Source organism: Octodon degus, unplaced genomic scaffold (genome assembly GCF_000260255.1).
Source record: "Octodon degus isolate 3935 unplaced genomic scaffold, OctDeg1.0 scaffold00051, whole genome shotgun sequence".
NCBI lineage: Eukaryota > Metazoa > Chordata > Mammalia > Rodentia > Octodontidae > Octodon > Octodon degus.
Genome location: NW_004524627.1, coordinates 5,405,104 through 5,421,898, shown reverse-complemented (window position 1 = coordinate 5,421,898; position 16,795 = coordinate 5,405,104). Strand labels below are relative to the sequence as shown.

The 16,795-nt window shown below is 40.3% G+C and overlaps 1 protein-coding gene across 2 annotated transcripts in view; it reads left to right on the top strand.

The window, feature by feature from the left end:
- The window catches only part of Gins4 (GINS complex subunit 4), an 18,675-nt gene extending 4,940 nt beyond the window's left edge, over positions 1 to 13,735 (top strand). For both annotated transcript variants that reach the window (XM_023717313.1, XM_004633074.2), the window contains exons 3-8: positions 2,025 to 2,111; positions 3,151 to 3,264; positions 6,399 to 6,496; positions 6,647 to 6,735; positions 10,753 to 10,843; positions 10,932 to 13,735. In XM_023717313.1, the coding sequence (XP_023573081.1) occupies positions 2,025 to 2,111; positions 3,151 to 3,264; positions 6,399 to 6,496; positions 6,647 to 6,735; positions 10,753 to 10,843; positions 10,932 to 11,028 (576 nt within the window). In that variant the 3' untranslated portion in view covers positions 11,029 to 13,735. The remainder of the gene's footprint in view (positions 1 to 2,024; positions 2,112 to 3,150; positions 3,265 to 6,398; positions 6,497 to 6,646; positions 6,736 to 10,752; positions 10,844 to 10,931) is intronic.
- Positions 13,736 to 16,795: the final 3,060 nt, after the last annotated feature.

Sequence of the window (16,795 nt, the reverse complement as noted above, 5' to 3'; positions counted from 1 at the left end):
AAATAAATAAATAAAAATTAAAAAAAAAAAAAAGAGATGGTATGTGCAGTGCAGAGTCTCTCAATAATTATGTTGGTTTGCTATGGCTACATAGCAAAGTAGTACAGATTGGATGGCTTAACCAATAGAAGTTTATTTAGTTAGAGGGTAAGACCAAGGCACCAGCACAGGTGGTTTCTCCTGAGACCTGATTCCTAGACATATAGGTGGCTGTCTTCTCCCAATCTCCACATCATTTTCCCTCCTGTGTGTACCTGTGACAAAACTTTTTTCCTCTTCTAAAGACATCAGTCATTAAGTTATGACCCATCCTAATAACCTCATTGTAACTGAGTTACCTCTTAAAAAGCCCTGACTTTATATCGTTACATTCAGAGGTACCAGCAGTTAGAACTTCCACATACAGAGTTTTTCTGTTTTGTAATTCTGGGTAGAATGCAGGGCTTCCTGCATGTTAGGCAATCACTCCATCACTGAGGTATGGACACCCAGCCGATAGAGGCAGTTTTAAAGGAGACACAGTTAACTCATAACAGTGATGGACAGGCTGTCATTAAAAGTTCAGGTAATGGCTGAGAACGTAGCTCAGTGGTAGTGTTTGCCTGGCATGTAAAAGACCTTGGGTTCAATCCCTGGCACCACCGCTCCGCCAAAATCATTAGGAACCAGATGTCACTACTTCAAGCATAGAACCTGATTTTTTTTTTTTTTAATGATTGTGGATTTAATCACAAATCTCTCACCACAACTTTTGAAGGTTTATTTGAAAGATTTCTGTAAATAGAAAACTTTTCCTAATGTTTTATGATCATAAATGAAAGATCTCCCTAAGTCTACATTATTTACCCTCTTGTGACATAGAAGCCTTATCATGTTCTTTGAATGTCCTGTCACGAGAAGGTTGGGAAGTATTTTGCAGAGATACAAATGCATTAAAACTATAAAAGAAAACCTAAACATTAAACTCAGGCTACTGAGAAAGGGGACACATGGGACTTTTAAACTAACAACCATATTCTTAATGAAATTGTACATACACAAGTGTTTGTATCAGTGACTTTTGGAAAGGTCTCCAGAAAATATGATCTGTTGTATTCTCACTATAAAGATTGTATAGCTGTAGCCTGGGGGAGCAGCTCAAGAACTCTTGGCTTCACATGTGAAAGATTCTGAGTTCAGTCCCCTGTGCATACACAAGAAATAAATAAATAACACTAAGAAGCTCAGGCACCTGAAAAACAATTTTATGATTATAGGAATACTCAGTATTTAATGATGTGCCAGGGTGACTATTATTAGGGAAGTAGAGACTCAAGGATATTAGAAAAAATAAGTTGGGCCTGATATAAATTCTAAGCTATGCTTAAACTCAGTAGTTGAAAGATAAAAGAAATTAGTTCTCCTTAGTTCCCTAATCTGCAAAAGACATGGAACAGGGGGCCCAAGTTATAAATGGGACATTTAACCTCATGCTCTGAGACCTTGAAAAAATAAATCTATTTCTATTATAATCTTTTATTACTGGAAGCAATTAGAAGGTGAATAACATGTTTTTGTTTTTCCATCTATAAGATGAGGATACCTGTAGCCATTTCCCACATAGTATAAATATGAGAGGGAAAGATGGGTACATAGAATCTCCATGAGCTCTCACAATGAAAACTATGAGGGGCGCCCCCTGGAGGGAAGTAGCCGTGTTGGATGTTACTGTTACTGGGTGACCAGTGAGTGACTCAGAACACAAGGTGGCAGTACTCTCTAAGTTACACCAGCTACTAAAGTAGGTGGTGATTTTTTTTTAATAACAGTTGAATAAATGATTATGAACGAACACATCCTCCTCACTAGAAGATGTGGGAAAGCCATCAATAAAACATAGTTTGTCTTCAAAGCATTCCCAGTATTTCCTGTTACTTAGTTTTCTTTGCCAGAAAAGTCTATGGTTTTTATTGGTTTAACTTGATTTCCTGAATTATTTTGATCCACCATTAAATGATCTCTGTTTTCTTTCTCGTTCTTTTTAGGCCTGGATGAATGAAAAATTTGCCCCCGAGCTGCTAGAAAGCAAGCCTGAAATTGTAGAATGTGTCATGGAACAGCTAGATCATATGGTAAGAGTTGTTTGATCATGAAGGAAGAGAAGGTTAAAGCATTTGGTGAGTATAGGGGAGGCTTGTCAGATAACAAATCTGTTTTGTTCTACTCAGCCCAGTACTTTTAAGTATTATTCTATTTTATATTTTATATTATCCACATTTAGAAAGCATGAAAGTTCTTATAAATATCTAGATATCAGCCTCAGTGTAAAGTCTGTAAAGATCTGATGTCACTGACCCATGTTTCCACACGAGAACAGCTGACAGAGCAGATTAAGGGCTACCCCTGTATAGTGTTCTCTTCCCCACAACCCCTGACAGCCTCCCCTATACCCCATCATACTCTTTTCTACCTGGCCTGTAGACATTCAAATCTGTGGTCCTTACCTTAGCTGATCTGGCCTTATGTCATCAACTTCAGAGACTTTTTAGAAATGTTGGTATGGGCTGGTGAGATGGCTCAGTGGTCTAAAGCACCTACTTAGAACAAGCTAAACTAAGCAAAACACAGGGACCATGGTTCAATCCCCCAGCACCACATGCCAGCCAGCCCCGCCCCCTGGTGGGCTGAGCTGGCCACACACACAAAAAATAAATAAATAAATATAAAAGAAAAAAAGAAAGAAATGTTGGTATTTCACAGTTTCTCAACTAGCGTTTTATTATTGCTTTTTAGGCCCCTTAGACATTTCTGTGTTACACTATCTTCTTTACACATGGATTAGTCTTTCTGGGCCCTTGAGGCTGACCATATGATTCTATTCAGTTATTATCTAAAAGTAAATAAGTATTACTTGAAATTTATACAATGGGAATATAATCATATTTGTACAATTAAAAAATGAAAAGAAAATGAGAATTCTTACATGGTTGACTTTTTGGTTTCCTTCAGTGAAACAGTCTTTACATTCTCAACTTTGCTAGTGCTGAATGGTCCCTAGTCTTTGACTAACATTTTTTTTTAATACTTTAATTTCTCTTTCTCTGTCTTTTATTTTACCCTGTGGTGCTGGAGGTGAGCCACATCACAAGCCAATAATTTCTCTTTTAATAGGAAGAAAATCTCAAACGAGCCAAAAAGGAAGATCTGAAAGTCAGCATCCATCAAATGGAGATGGAGAGGATCCGCTATGTCCTCAGCAGCTACTTGCGGTGTCGACTCATGAAGGTTTGACATAGAGATTCCAGTGGGCATGACGGCAGTGATGTTTTGTAATGTAGCCGGATTTCCTGGGGAGATAGTGGGCAGAGTCTGTGAGGGTCTAAAGCCTGAAGATGCTGCTAATTACCCCACATCAGGATAGCCAGAGTCAGGCAGCCAACTGACTATTCTGGGAAGTGCATTGAAACAGGTACTGGGACACCTTCCACATTTATGGTCTGATTTTCTCCTATGAGTGGTGCCCCCTGAGGTACACTAAGGTGCTTCTGAGGGTGGAGTCATTTGCATTGGTTAAATAGGAAATAGTGACTAGGAAGAGATAGTTTTAAAAATTGTTTTGTGTCAAAATGGGGCTTGATAACTTCACATTCTACAATAGCACTGTGGCACTCCAAGTCCTAAATATGTAATTATGATACATTCTTCATACATGTTTTAACTATTGAAAATTGTTTCTTAGAGTTTCTTGTTTCCATTTTGTCTCTTTACATATTATAAATCAAATTCATTCTCTCTTCTATATGACAGTTCCTCAGCTATCAGCCTATAGTTCTCATCCAGATATTCTCTCTAGGAAACATTCCAACTCTTTAAATCCATTTACTCTCTTCATCTCTTCTCCAGAAAGGCTTTCATTTATCATATCTTAGATTAATCTCTCAGTTGTGGTTTGACCACTTGGGTGAAATAAGATGATTGCTTTTGTTGTTTGGAAGTTAAAATTGATGTGGTACTTCTAGTGTCACATTAGCATATGTGGCAGATGTGCTAGTCAGAGCTTCCACACTCGCCTGCAAGCCTCCTGAAGTGTGGAGGTTGTAATTTCCCTATTCACTCACCATCTTGTCTGTATGGCTTGGGTTTTTGATCTCTTAAGTGTAGAGCTTTGATATGTATATTTCTTAGACTTTATTTTTTAAAAAAGATTTGTCAGGGGCCGGGAAGATGGCTCAGTGGAATAAGCGCTTCCCTGGCGAGGCAAGGGCCTCAGTTCAATCCCTGGTTCCGCCAAAAATAAATAAATTAATAAATAAATAAGTTAATTAATTTGTTTTCCTGGCCTCTCAACCTTGATCTTGTCACAAAAAAGCAATCTCTTAATACTTTGTTTCGTCAGGATTTTTAGCCTCTTTTTTTCATAAGCAGCAGTTTTCATGTGTGTGTCATAAAAGTTGTATCTGCAGTAAGCCAAGGCTGGGGTATACCTCAGTGGAAAAGCACTTGCTTAGCTTGTGCAAGGCCCTGGATTCCATCCCCAGGAACCTAAAAACAGTAGCACTGAGCCAATGATAAGAATATTTCACCAGCAGTTTTCCTGCAGACTGTAGCCACTGTGTCCTTGGTTTTTTGTTTTTTGTTTTTTTTTTTTTTTGGTACATTTTAGATAGACATAGTGATCGCATTTGTCATAGGGAACTTGTACCTGTACATGTACATGATATATCTAGATTCTTTTTCCCATTCCTCTCCCTTCAACCCCTGTTTTGCTCCTTATTTTCAGAGGCTTTGTTTTCATTTTTTCTTGTCCTTTCTTCTTTCTCCTTCCCTTGTTCTCTTTCTCATTTGAACATTTTCTTTTCATTTCCAAGTATCTACTATATATTTTGGTCCTTATTTATTTCACTTAAGAATATGGTCTCAAGGTGCATCCATTTACCTAGAAATGTCTCAAATTTATCCTTCTTTATGACATTGTATAAAAAAAAACATATCTTTATCCATCCATTGATGTAACCACTGTATTTTTCATTCAACCATTTGTGAACTTTCTAGTTGATATTATCTCTGAGTTCCAGGTTTAGTTTGTCCACATAAAGTCACAAAGACATTATCAGATTTTTTTAAAAAGATATATATGCCTCCTCATCCCAACTAGTGGGCCACTTTTCTTCTCCCCAGCTACTCAGGTCAGTCCTCTTCATGTTAACTACTGTATGTCCTTTCCTTTGTCTTTAGAAGCCATCTTTCAAAATTCCCTATTCTAATATAGTGCCATTGCCAACATGAAAGCCTTGTTCTATATTGGAAGGTGCATCACCTTCTTTCCATTTTGGAAAACCAGGAGATTTACCTGTGTCCAGTCTTTCAGCCCTCTTCTGATTTTAGATTTTAGTTAATTTTTTTTTCCAAGATCATGAAGATACAAAAAATACATCTATTTTTAATATACTAAGTGATATAATAGCAATTTGTCTATGACAAGAAAAAAGTAGCTCCCTACAAATGTTAATTTCTCCCAGGACACAATTGGTCCTGGCCAAAACAGGTGAGTGCTGATGTTCCTCCTCACAACTGTCATTTCCCCTACAGCCGAAGAACAGAAGTGACAGCACTGATGACGTGGCAGGCTGGTGCCTTCCTAGTTCTGAATGCATGCCTTTTCATAGCTCCGAGCTTTCATTTTGTCTGGTTGTGGGTGTTTTGAGGTTTTGTATTCTTGTTGGGGAGTGTTGGGTCTGCAGATTGTTCCTGCTCTTAAATGTTTTTTCCAAAAATCTGGTAGATATCATTATTATAAGTAGTTATCATTGCTACGTCTGCTTGTATACTCTGCATACATCCTTCCAGCTTTCATGTATATCTCAGCTCCTAAAATTATATCCTGTATTAACATTCTTAACATAAGAATGTTAAGTGATGGGCCTTTTCTTCAGTGTCTTTTATTTCTTTGACGAAAGTCTCCCATATGGAACCATCTTTTCACAGCCTTTATCTTTTCTGAATTCTCAGAAGCCTACTTTCCTGAAGTCTAGCACTTAGATCTTATTATTAGAGTCTTAATGAAAACTTGCCTTATGTCAGGTTTTCCTTTTTACTGGGGAGAGAGGGCGGGGCTATTAGAGTTTGAACCTAGGGCCTGACCCATGCTAGACTACCCTGTGCTACTGAACTGTGTCCCCAGCCCCTTCCCTTGACCTCCTTCAGAAAGCTAGTGTGTTTGAGAGCTGAGCGTGACAGCACATGCCAGTGGTCCCAGCAATCAGGAGGCTGAGACAGGAGGATTACAGCTTGGAGTTCAGCTACATAGGGAGTTTCAGGCCAGCCTCACTACATAGACACTAAAAAAATTAGGGAAATGAAATGAGTATATTTGACATTTGAATCCCGACAGCTAACATGATTTTTATTTATCCTCACAGATAGAGAAGTTTTTCCCGCATGTCCTTGAGAAGGAGAAGACACGCCCTGAAGGGGAGCCTTCCAGCCTCTCTCCAGAGGAGTTTGCCTTTGCCAAGGAGTGAGTGAGCAAGACATTGGCACTGCCTTGGTCCTCAGCTTGGGCCTGCACTTGATGGTGATAGCCACGCCACCCATGCAAGAGCCTCATCTTAGATCTGCCTGCCAGCTCTGTGCCGTGTGCCATGGTCATTTGCACTCTGTATTTCAGGTTCATGGCTCACACGGAGACCTATCTGAAGAACGTCGCCTTAAAGCACATGCCTCCAAACTTGCAGAAGGTAGACTTCCTAAGAGCAGGTAAGCAAAGCTCCTCTCAGCCCACGCTCACCTTCAGGGGCTTGAGTAGGATCATCATCTTCATTCTTTCTTCTCAAATATGCAAAACTAAGTGTACAGATAAGAGCCAAGAGAGGAGAGGAAAGGCTCTGATTAACAGAAGAAAGGATGATGGCGGAAGTCACCATTCCATTGTAACTGTTGGGCTTTTCCAGAGAGGCAGGACTCCTGAGGCTGCCTCTGCAGACACAGACATCACATTGTGTTCCCAGGGCCCATCCCATCAGCACCATCTGCCACTGTCTGTGAAGGATGAGCACCAAGATGTGGGCACCCACCCACGCCTCTCCTTGCAGGGTACAATTGTCCACCTTGCAGATCTGGAACGCAGGAGGCTGGGAAACCGTCTGGGTCCCCATTACCTCTAGTAAGGCCACCTCATCTCCAGTGAGAAGTTTCTCTAGTTAGGCAGGAGAGAGCAGGGAGATGAAGAAGAGGGAGCAGTGAGGGGAAGGGTAGCTTGTCTGAGATGCTGCTTCAGTACCCCTTTCACTGGCTCCCGAATTCGGCTGAAGAAATTAGGAACCCCTAGCCCCAGATTAAGCAGCTGGGCCCCTAGCTTCCAGGGAAGTCTGTGTTTCTCAGTCTTACACAGCCTGCTTTATGTGAGTAAGGCCTTGACAGGCACAGCTGCCAGACCAGCTCAAACAGTTCCCCAGGAGGTGGATCCCACCTTGTTCACAAGCTTCTCTGCGCTCACCTGGACTCGAGCCACACCAGAAGCCCCAAGGGTCCATCTGAGCTGCTCACAGTTCTGCAGGCTGGGAAGTCCAGGTTTAAGACACCAGTACATTTGGTGTCTAGTAAGCACCTGTCCCACATCATGGTGCTCTCTGTATCCTCACATGGTACAAAGGAAGAGATAAGTAGCTTCCTCAGATAATTGAGACTGACCTTGAACTCACCATGTAGCCCAAGTTGGTCTCAAACTCTCAATGATCCTCCTGCCTCAGTCTCCTGAAGGCTGGGATTACAGGTGTGTGCCACCATGCCCTGTGAAAATGGCTTTTAGCAGGTTGGCTGTTCCTGAATCACAGTGCTTGTGTTGACAAATTCCTTGCTAGTAGCCTGTTGCTGTGTCCCAGTGCCTGTGTCACTCTCTCATAAGGCAGTGTACCCTCTCACATCACCCAGAGTGAGTATGAGCTGTGCTCTATAAAGACCTTTCAAGAAAGATCACATAAGTTTTTGGCAGCATTATTACAACTGCTCTGTTAAGTATTGTTAACCTCTTACTGTGGCTAATTTTTAAATTAAACTTTATCTATATATGAAGAAAAAAATATATATATAGCAAGTCCCCAACTTATAGGTGAATTCCTTTCCAGGTGAACTTTCATTAAGTCAAATTCATTTGTAAGTCTAACAACATGAGTCTTAAACAGCTTTGATACAAATATACAATGTAAAACATAAAAGAACTGAGCACTATAAATTATGTTTATTTTTACAGTTACCCTAAAATGGTGGTATGGTACAACAGGCACATGGGGGATTGCATGGAGTCAACTGATTGAAGGAGGGAGGGGGTAGAGTCACCCAGGATGAGAAAAAAGAGCCACTATTCAAACATCAGCAGATCATTTTTCTAAGGGGGGACGGGGAAGACAGAATTGAATACATCAGAAACCGGTGCTGCTGTCAGGTATGAGTGAAATTCCGTCTTGCCCTCCATGTCCTCTGGCTGATGATTTTTAGTGCCACCTTCTCTTCCACCCTCCCTCCTCCAGTTGGTACCTGTTACCCTGCACATTTAAGCACACAGCAGCACAACTGTGGCAATGTGACTAAGACAGTGTCCCACAGACACGTGCGCTATTTCCACAATTTGTTCACATCTATGAACCTTTGTTACTGGAGATCCTTTCATGTCTGAAAGTTCAAAACTTGAATGTTCTTAAGTCAGGGACTTTGTAAGGTTTAGTTCCATCCAGAGTTCCAAGCATGCACTGGGGTCTTGGAGTGTTGCACTTTTATTATTTTTTTTAATTTAACTGAGAAACAAATATGAATGAGACAGTTTCAAAGCTAATGAGTAGGACATTTTCAATAATGAATACATTGTACATTGTTATCTTCTTAGTGGTTCTCCATAGTACAAGAAGCAGACCAGATATCCTGTCCAAGCACTATTAGTACACCTCTTCTCATTGAATTAAGCGAAAGTAGCTGTATATCTATTTTGTGTATATAAATACAATATAATCTTTCCTTTGTATCCTCCCCCTTTTTTTTTCAGTCCTGTCAGAGGTGGATATTCTATTGGTATCTTAAATACTATAGGTGTTTGAATTCAGCTAAACAATCCAACACTGTCTATCAGTCTATAATATTAGTGGGTTATCCTCAGAAGCTATTGACTTGAGCCTTTTATAGCTCATCGTGTTAATATGGCTTTACTTTATATACCTCGTTTTTATACTTTTCTGCTGGATGGTTAAGACCAAGATATAGCAAGACCTATATAACAAGAAATGTAACTTTTGTATCTGATAAGGTCAGTCAAGTACCCTCAGGATTTATCCTGTAACCCTGTACCGCACTTTGTAGATCTTTTGTCATTGTCAGCCATGAGGATGAGTCACGGCCATTGCTTGACCAATTTGCTGTCTGTGAAAGCCTGAGAGAATGTTTTTTCCTCTCCATGTGATTCTCCTCAAGCATACTATACATCATTGATCACTTTCCTCTGTGGCTCCATAATCTCCTTGATCAGAAAATTTGGAGCACAACTGAGTTACATGATGTTACAGTACAGGTTCTCCTATGTCTTGAGTCTTCACTGACCTTGAAAGACTAGGGCCAAAATGTTGGCTGACCTTGCAGCCCTTTGTTTTCTCCAGTTTTGGTCTGCTAATTTAGGTTGTTAACCCTCCAGAAGAGAAGCTAATTATTAACCTGCAATATATGCAGTTCGGTTTACCCTATCTGTCTAATAATCAAACATCTTTGGCATATCATGGAACAGGTATTTTCCATCAAATATTGATATGTTGAACTTTAAGTCCTTACAGAATCTGAAGGAAAAATAATTTTTTTTTTTTTTTTTTTTTTTTTTTTTTGTGGAACCAGGGATTGAACTCAGGCCCTTGTGCTTGCCAGGGAATCACTTATTCTACTGAGCTGTCTCCCCAGCCCAAGGAAAAATAATTTTAAAAAAGTAGAAATAAGCATTTACATGTTTTTACAAAGAAATTTAGAAATCTAACCATATACAGAATTGTAACAGGACAGACCTGTGACATTTTTTTTTTCTTATTGTCTTTTTTTTTTTTCAGTTATTACCCTTTTAAAAAAAAAAGCAAAAAAACTTTACTTGAGAGACATTATGGAAATAAATGGTATGTCATGACAAGAAATATATATTTAAAAGACCAGGATGGCAGGCACTCCCAAGTGTGACCCCTCTATTACACATCGCCATCCTCAGTGCAATCGCCTGGCTCACAGGCACCAGCATATACAGTTAGTCAGGGTGAGAATCTTACCAGGCAACCACTAGTCTCAAAAACCTGCTGATATACCTCAGGATCACTGTACCACCCATCTCATGCATACAAATGCATGGCTTTGCCCCTGTCATGTTTCCCAGCTTTTCTCCTTGCCTACTCCTCATTGTCCAGTCCTCAAGTTCTCGCTTTCCTTTTGTGTTGTACCTTTCTATATGTAATTCCTCTTTTGAGTTCTTATACTAGGGAGACAATATGATATTTACACATGTGGGTCTGGTTTATTTCACTTATAAGTGTATCTTCAAGTGGCAAGTGTTGCACTTTCAGATCAGGGGCCACTGTTTGACAGAACTCCTGCACACTCTTAAGAACTCCTCAGTTATTAAGTGGTTTCCTGGGCAGCTAGATGTCTCCTCAGGTCACCCTCCCAAGCTGCTTTTACACCAGAGGCTCTTCAGGGCTTAATACCATTCAGAACAGCAACTTTCCTCTGCATTTTCTGATTGCCTTATTGTTTTTCTGGCAGTTCCCAAACCAGATCTAGATTCATACGTGTTTCTAAGAGTGAAAGAACGACAAGAAAACATACTGGTAGAACCTGAAGCAGATGAGCAAAAGTGAGTGACATCTGTCTTTCCCCATGGCAGATAACCCCACAGAGGGGAAGCTGAGCTCTGCAGATAAATGTTTTCGTGCCTTTTTCAGGGACTACGTGATTGACTTGGAGGAGGGCTCACAGCACCTGATCCGGTACAGAACCATTGCACCTCTCGTTGCCTCTGGAGCAGTGCACCTCATTTGAAAAATTAGCAATAAGCAAGCATGCAGATGGACTCAGAGGAAATATCAGAAGCCCTTCCTCTGACTTTGGGCCTAAGAACAGTAATGAAACCACCCTCCAGGCAGCAGACAGCAATGCTGTGGACTGTTTCGGTGCTAGCAAGGAGCTGAGACTGGGCTCCTAACCTGCTGTGAGCACATCTTGCTGCCTCGCCTCCTGCCTGCCGGCTCAGCCATGGCAGCAGAAGGGGCCACTGCTCTGTCCTCACTGCACACCAGGCAGATACCGATTCTCATTCTGCACACCTTTCCCTTGTGTTTTTTGAGCTCAGAAAAGTGAAGCAAAGATAGCTCAAAAGAAACATGCCTGTGATTGTGGCATTTGTTTAGTCCTAACCTAATGTTAATAGAGTTCATTTAACCTTCTTGGTAGGAAGATTGTAAATAGATTAAGGAAAACAGCTGTAGTCTGCTTCTACAATACGTCGTTGCATTATGTGAACTAATCTTTGGACTACCCTTTGGAATAATTGGACTGAAACCAGTTTCTATCAGACTTAACTGAAAAGCACAGCTAAACCAGTAATGCTGTGATCAAAATGCAGGTTGGTGGCAAAAGGGACCTATGAATGGCTCTCAGCTCGCAGTCTGGAAGCCGGTTCTCCCTGCTGCCAGCCTACAGCCCTAGTGGGTTCCTGGCAGCTCGGCCAGGCCAGCCTCCCACCATTTGGCCAGCATTGGCCCAGCTCCGTGAGCAGAGCAGCATAGCTTTCCTGTAGTGTGACCTGGAAAATCACTTTTGACATGTTAGCTCTTCCCTTTCTCCAGGGAAATGGATGAAGTGTCCTCATGTACAGGCATTCTCACAGTGACACCCAAGGAAGAACATTGGCAGGAAGTACTTACACAGATGTGAAAAGAGCAGTTGCAGTCTGCTTCACGTGAAGTCAGCAGGTTTTCACTTTCCATATGTAGGCAATGGAATGTCAGTTGCTTCCAGGAGAAAGTAGGCAAAAGCAAGGGAGTTGTAGGGGAACAAAGCACTTGATATTTTTTTTTATCAGTGCATACCAGAAATGTATTTTTATTTGAAAAAAATTTAATTTTTAGACATTTTCATATATAAACTTGATTTTGTTTTTATATAGAATATAAAGATTTCCATCATTAATTTTCCATGTGAAGGCCAGAAGGAAAATGTGCTCTGCGCATAAGTGTATCTCATCTGCGGCACAGAAAACAAGCAGTGTAGTGTTCCTATACATAAATTAGATCAAGTTACAGCTATTCATTAAGCATGTCTGAGCATACAGTATGCCAGTTGCACAGTGCCAGATGTGAGCTTATAGCTCCCTGCTCATCATGTGGATGTGCCTGCAGAGAATTAGGATAGGCACAAAGGGCTTAAAGTGGGCAGGAGAGGGAGTGGTGCAGGACAAGGTCTGCAGGCAGGCAGCTACAATTCAGGAGGACTTTTATTAATAAAGACCCTGTCTGGTCGTCCCAGCACATTGAAAAGTAGGCAGGTGGGCTGGGGGATAGCTTAGACGTCTAAGCGCCTGCCTGGCAAGTACAAGGACCTGGATTTGATTCCCCAGTACCTCATGCCATGCTGCGCCAGAATCCTGGGCACACCTTTCCAGCCCCCAAACAGCATGGTGGTGGCTCTTGCCTGTGATGCCAGCACTAGGGAGGCTGACAACGAGGATCACTATGAGTTCCAAGCTGCATAGTAAGATCCTGTACCAAATAAATAAAAGACTAAAAAAAAAATTACAAGTAGGCAAGTGGTGGGAAACAAAGCAGATGCTTACTGTGAAGTCTGAGGTCAGAGCCGAAGTCTTCCATTATACCAGGAAAGCAGGATTGGGGGCCTCAGCTGTTGTCCAGGGAGCAAACCTTCATAAGCACATACATCTGCTAAGATGATTTTGGGGGCTAGACCTACAGCCTAGTGGTTGAGGCTCTGGTTTCAATCCTTAGCACCAAAAAGTGGATTCTGACTTGGGAGGGCTGGAGCAGGACCTATGCTCCCTGTACTTCTAGGGAGCTCTAGACTGAATGGTCACTTTGACCAAAGTCAGGCCACAGAGCGGGGACATTTCTCTGCTAACCCCGCAAGATACATTGCTCCATTTCCTAAGTCACCTCTCCATGAGAAGCTTGGCTTAGATGTGTCAACCCTAAATAAAGGGGAAGTTGGGTGTCAAAACCAAGAGGAAAAGGAAATGATGTAGCTCAGCTGACTGTGATTTAGCTTATTCATGGTATCTTGCTTTTAGAGTAACCTCCCCACAAAGCAAGACCACGTGTTCATCAAGTAATTACCTCATCTACAATAAACTTGATCCTATCGACACAGCTCTCACTGAATACCTTTGAGTGCCTTCCTGGCTTCCCCTGCACACTGGTCACATGACAGCTATGTTCATGCTAGTGCCCAGGCTTGGGAAACTTAGAGTGAATTTTAAGCGAACATACCACATACTCTTTATGTAATTTTTCCAAGTATTTATCTTGGAAAGTTAAACAATGTGGAACTCAATACTTGATTTTCTAAATGTTTCTAACAATTTGAAATGTTTCAACAATTTATGAAAGCAGTTATACCATCAACAAAAAGTTTTCTGCCGTGTTGGGGGTAGAACCCAAACCAAAACAAAACCTTGTTTTTTAAAAGCAAAATTAGTATTTTTTCACAGATTTGGTTCAGATAATTTGGCTGTTTTTTTAAAAAATGGATATTCCTTTCAAGGCTGAAAACATAAGTATTCAGAGGAATATGCTATAGATTTGAAAAGTGATAATAGTGTTGAATGTATGCTCTGAATCAGGCAGTTGTATGCTTTACATAGATGAAGTTATAAACCTTCACAATAAAGCTTTGCAAGAAAGGTTCAGGAGTTTGGAATGGGCCAAAGAGATGCTTGAGTGTCTTCACTGGATATATGCAGGATGTGCTGATGTTTTTGAATGAGTTACTTTACAATTCCATAGAGGTAGAGTTCGATAGGAAATTTAATGTGACTATTTCTTGTCTTGCTATGTAAATGATTCCTATCACATAAATACAAATTAGTTTTAGCCCATTGAAAATCAAGTCAGGTTTTAATACTTTTGTGGTTCTCTCATTGGATAATAAACTCTGGTATGTGTTCATTTTGTACCTGTGTGAGTCATGAGTACCTGTTCTGTAGATGTCAACAAACAAATTTCAAAGTTCTTATATGGTATATTTATTTATAAGGTACAGTTGATAACCCCATTTTATAGAAAAGTCTCAGTTACTGAAGCAACTCCTCAGCAGAGGAAGTGTGACCTGATGCCCATGAGCCCTGAACTCCAGAGTCCACCCTGCTGGCCATGTGCCCCAGAGGAGAAAAAAATCCAGAATACTCTGGGCAATGATCGATGCACTGGAATGAGTTCTAGGCTGCCAACAAGCCTCAGCTGAGGGTAGAACTCCTGCCATTCATATTACCACATAGAAGGTAGCATTTTTTTAAGTATTTCTGCCCTAGGCAGGTCATAGTCTTCATTTCACAGTGCTGACAAATTTTACCTAATTCATTATATTGTTCAAAATAACTAGCACACAATTACCTAAGTCTTGCTTCTCATCCTAATAGATTTTAATAGGTTCTTCATGATTAAAAAATAAAAAGGATGGAGGATATAGCTTGGTGGCACAGCAGTTGCCTAGCATGTGTGAGGCCCAGGGTTCAACCCCTAACACTGCAATGGGAAGGGGGTAAATTATTTCTACTCCCAAGCATTATACAATGAATCTTAAGAAGATCACCTGGGTATGAAGCTGAAAATAAAGTTTAACTTACAAAACTTTTCTTAGAATGTTGAACTGAGCCTGGTGGAACATGGCTGTAATCCTAGCATCCTGGGAGTCTGAGGCAGGAGAGTCAAAAGTTTGAGCCTGCCCTGGATAATTTAATAAGACATTGTCTCAAGATAAAAATATAAAAGGAGTTGGAGAGGTAGCTCAGTGCAAAAATACTGTGTTCAATCCTGGGTACCACAAAAAAAAAAAAAAAAAAAAAGCAAGAAAAAGAAGAAAGGAAAATACGTTGGAAATTATTTTCAGCTGAACATGGGGACACACACCTGTAGTACCAGCACTCTGTAGTTCAGTCTAACTTTGAATTCAAGATAATCCTCCTGTTTCAACCTCCTGAGTACTGAGATATGTTTCACAGCACCCTGCTACAGACATTCTTACCACTTTGTTGCCTTTCTTAAAAAGCTTTATGGGGCCTGGGAGATGCCTCAGTGGAATAAGCGCTTCCCTGGCAAGCACAAGGGCCTGAGTTCAATGCCTGGTTCCAGAAAAAAAAAAAAAAGCTTTAGTGGCTTCCCTTTGCCTACAGAAAAAAAGACATGAAGAAAATGACTATTTATGTCCAAGATCTCTCCTGGGCAATGGGCAGAGTGCTCTCTTCAGTGACATTGTTTAGAAATGGAATCCATGAAACAGATTCAAATGGATAGGCAGGAGATTAAAATTTCCATTGAAAGTATACTCAGCAGAATGAGCCAATGTGAGGACAGACTGTAAGACATAAAATACAGAATTACAGTTATCAATCATGAAACCATGAAAAAGATTTCTTTAAAATATTAAAGAACCATGAGAAATCCAACAGCTGCAAGACGATGCAAAAAGGAATTACATAAGATTCGTTAGAGTCAATGAAAAAGCAGGAGACAAACAGTTCACAGAAGTCATTCCAGAAAACTTCTCAAGCGTGGAAAAAAATCAACGTACAGATAAGTGAAGCATGTAAAACTCTAATTAGTCATGACCAAAAAGAAATCCACACCAAAGTATGTAATAGTGATGACTCCAGAAATTCAACACAAGTACAAAATGTTAAAAGCAAATAGAAAAAAGAAACAAATCACCTATAAAAACATAGCAAAATCACAGCAGACTTCTCAAACTCTCAAGGAAAACTTGGAGTCAAGTATTTCAAGCCCTAAAAGAAAACAACCACCAACCCACATTGATTTACCCTGCAAAATTATCTTTCAAAATTGATGGAGAAATAAGATATTTCCATGACAAAGAGCACATGAAGAACTCATTACCACCAAGCCAGCACTCCAAAATGTTCTGAAGGACATTATAGAAAAAAAAATAAGAAAGACTATAACTCCATTAACCACTGGACAAGGTAAGCAATTAAATAGGGGGGAAAAGGGAAATGACATTACAATGAAAGTCCACATATATAATGTATAACCATCAATGTTAGTGATCTCAATTCACCAATCAAAAGAAACAGACTGGTAGAATGGATCAAGAAGCAAGATCCAACAATAAAAAATGCAGACACAACTCCAAACACACCCAGAAACATTTAATTTTTAAAATTTCATAGAGTGAAGTCAAAGGATGGAAAATAATTCCCCATGCAACAAGAACCTAGAAAAAATCAGGAGTAGCTATTCTATTTGTGGACAGAATGAATTTCAGCCAACATTAAGAGAGACAAAGAAGGTCACTACATCCTTGTGAACAATTCAAAAAGAAGAAATAATAATCATAAATATATGTGATCATCTTAGTAGATATAGGAAAAGCATACAACATGTGCTGGTCCCGCCCCAAGGGTGCACTGAAACAGCGATTGAGACTGGGCATGGTAGCGCACACCTGTAATCCCAACTCTTGGGAGGCTGAACAGAGGTGGATCACTATGAATCTAATCTACATACTGAGATCCTGTAGACCCCGTAGACCCTGTCCTAAAATAGAAAATAAATAAATAAAA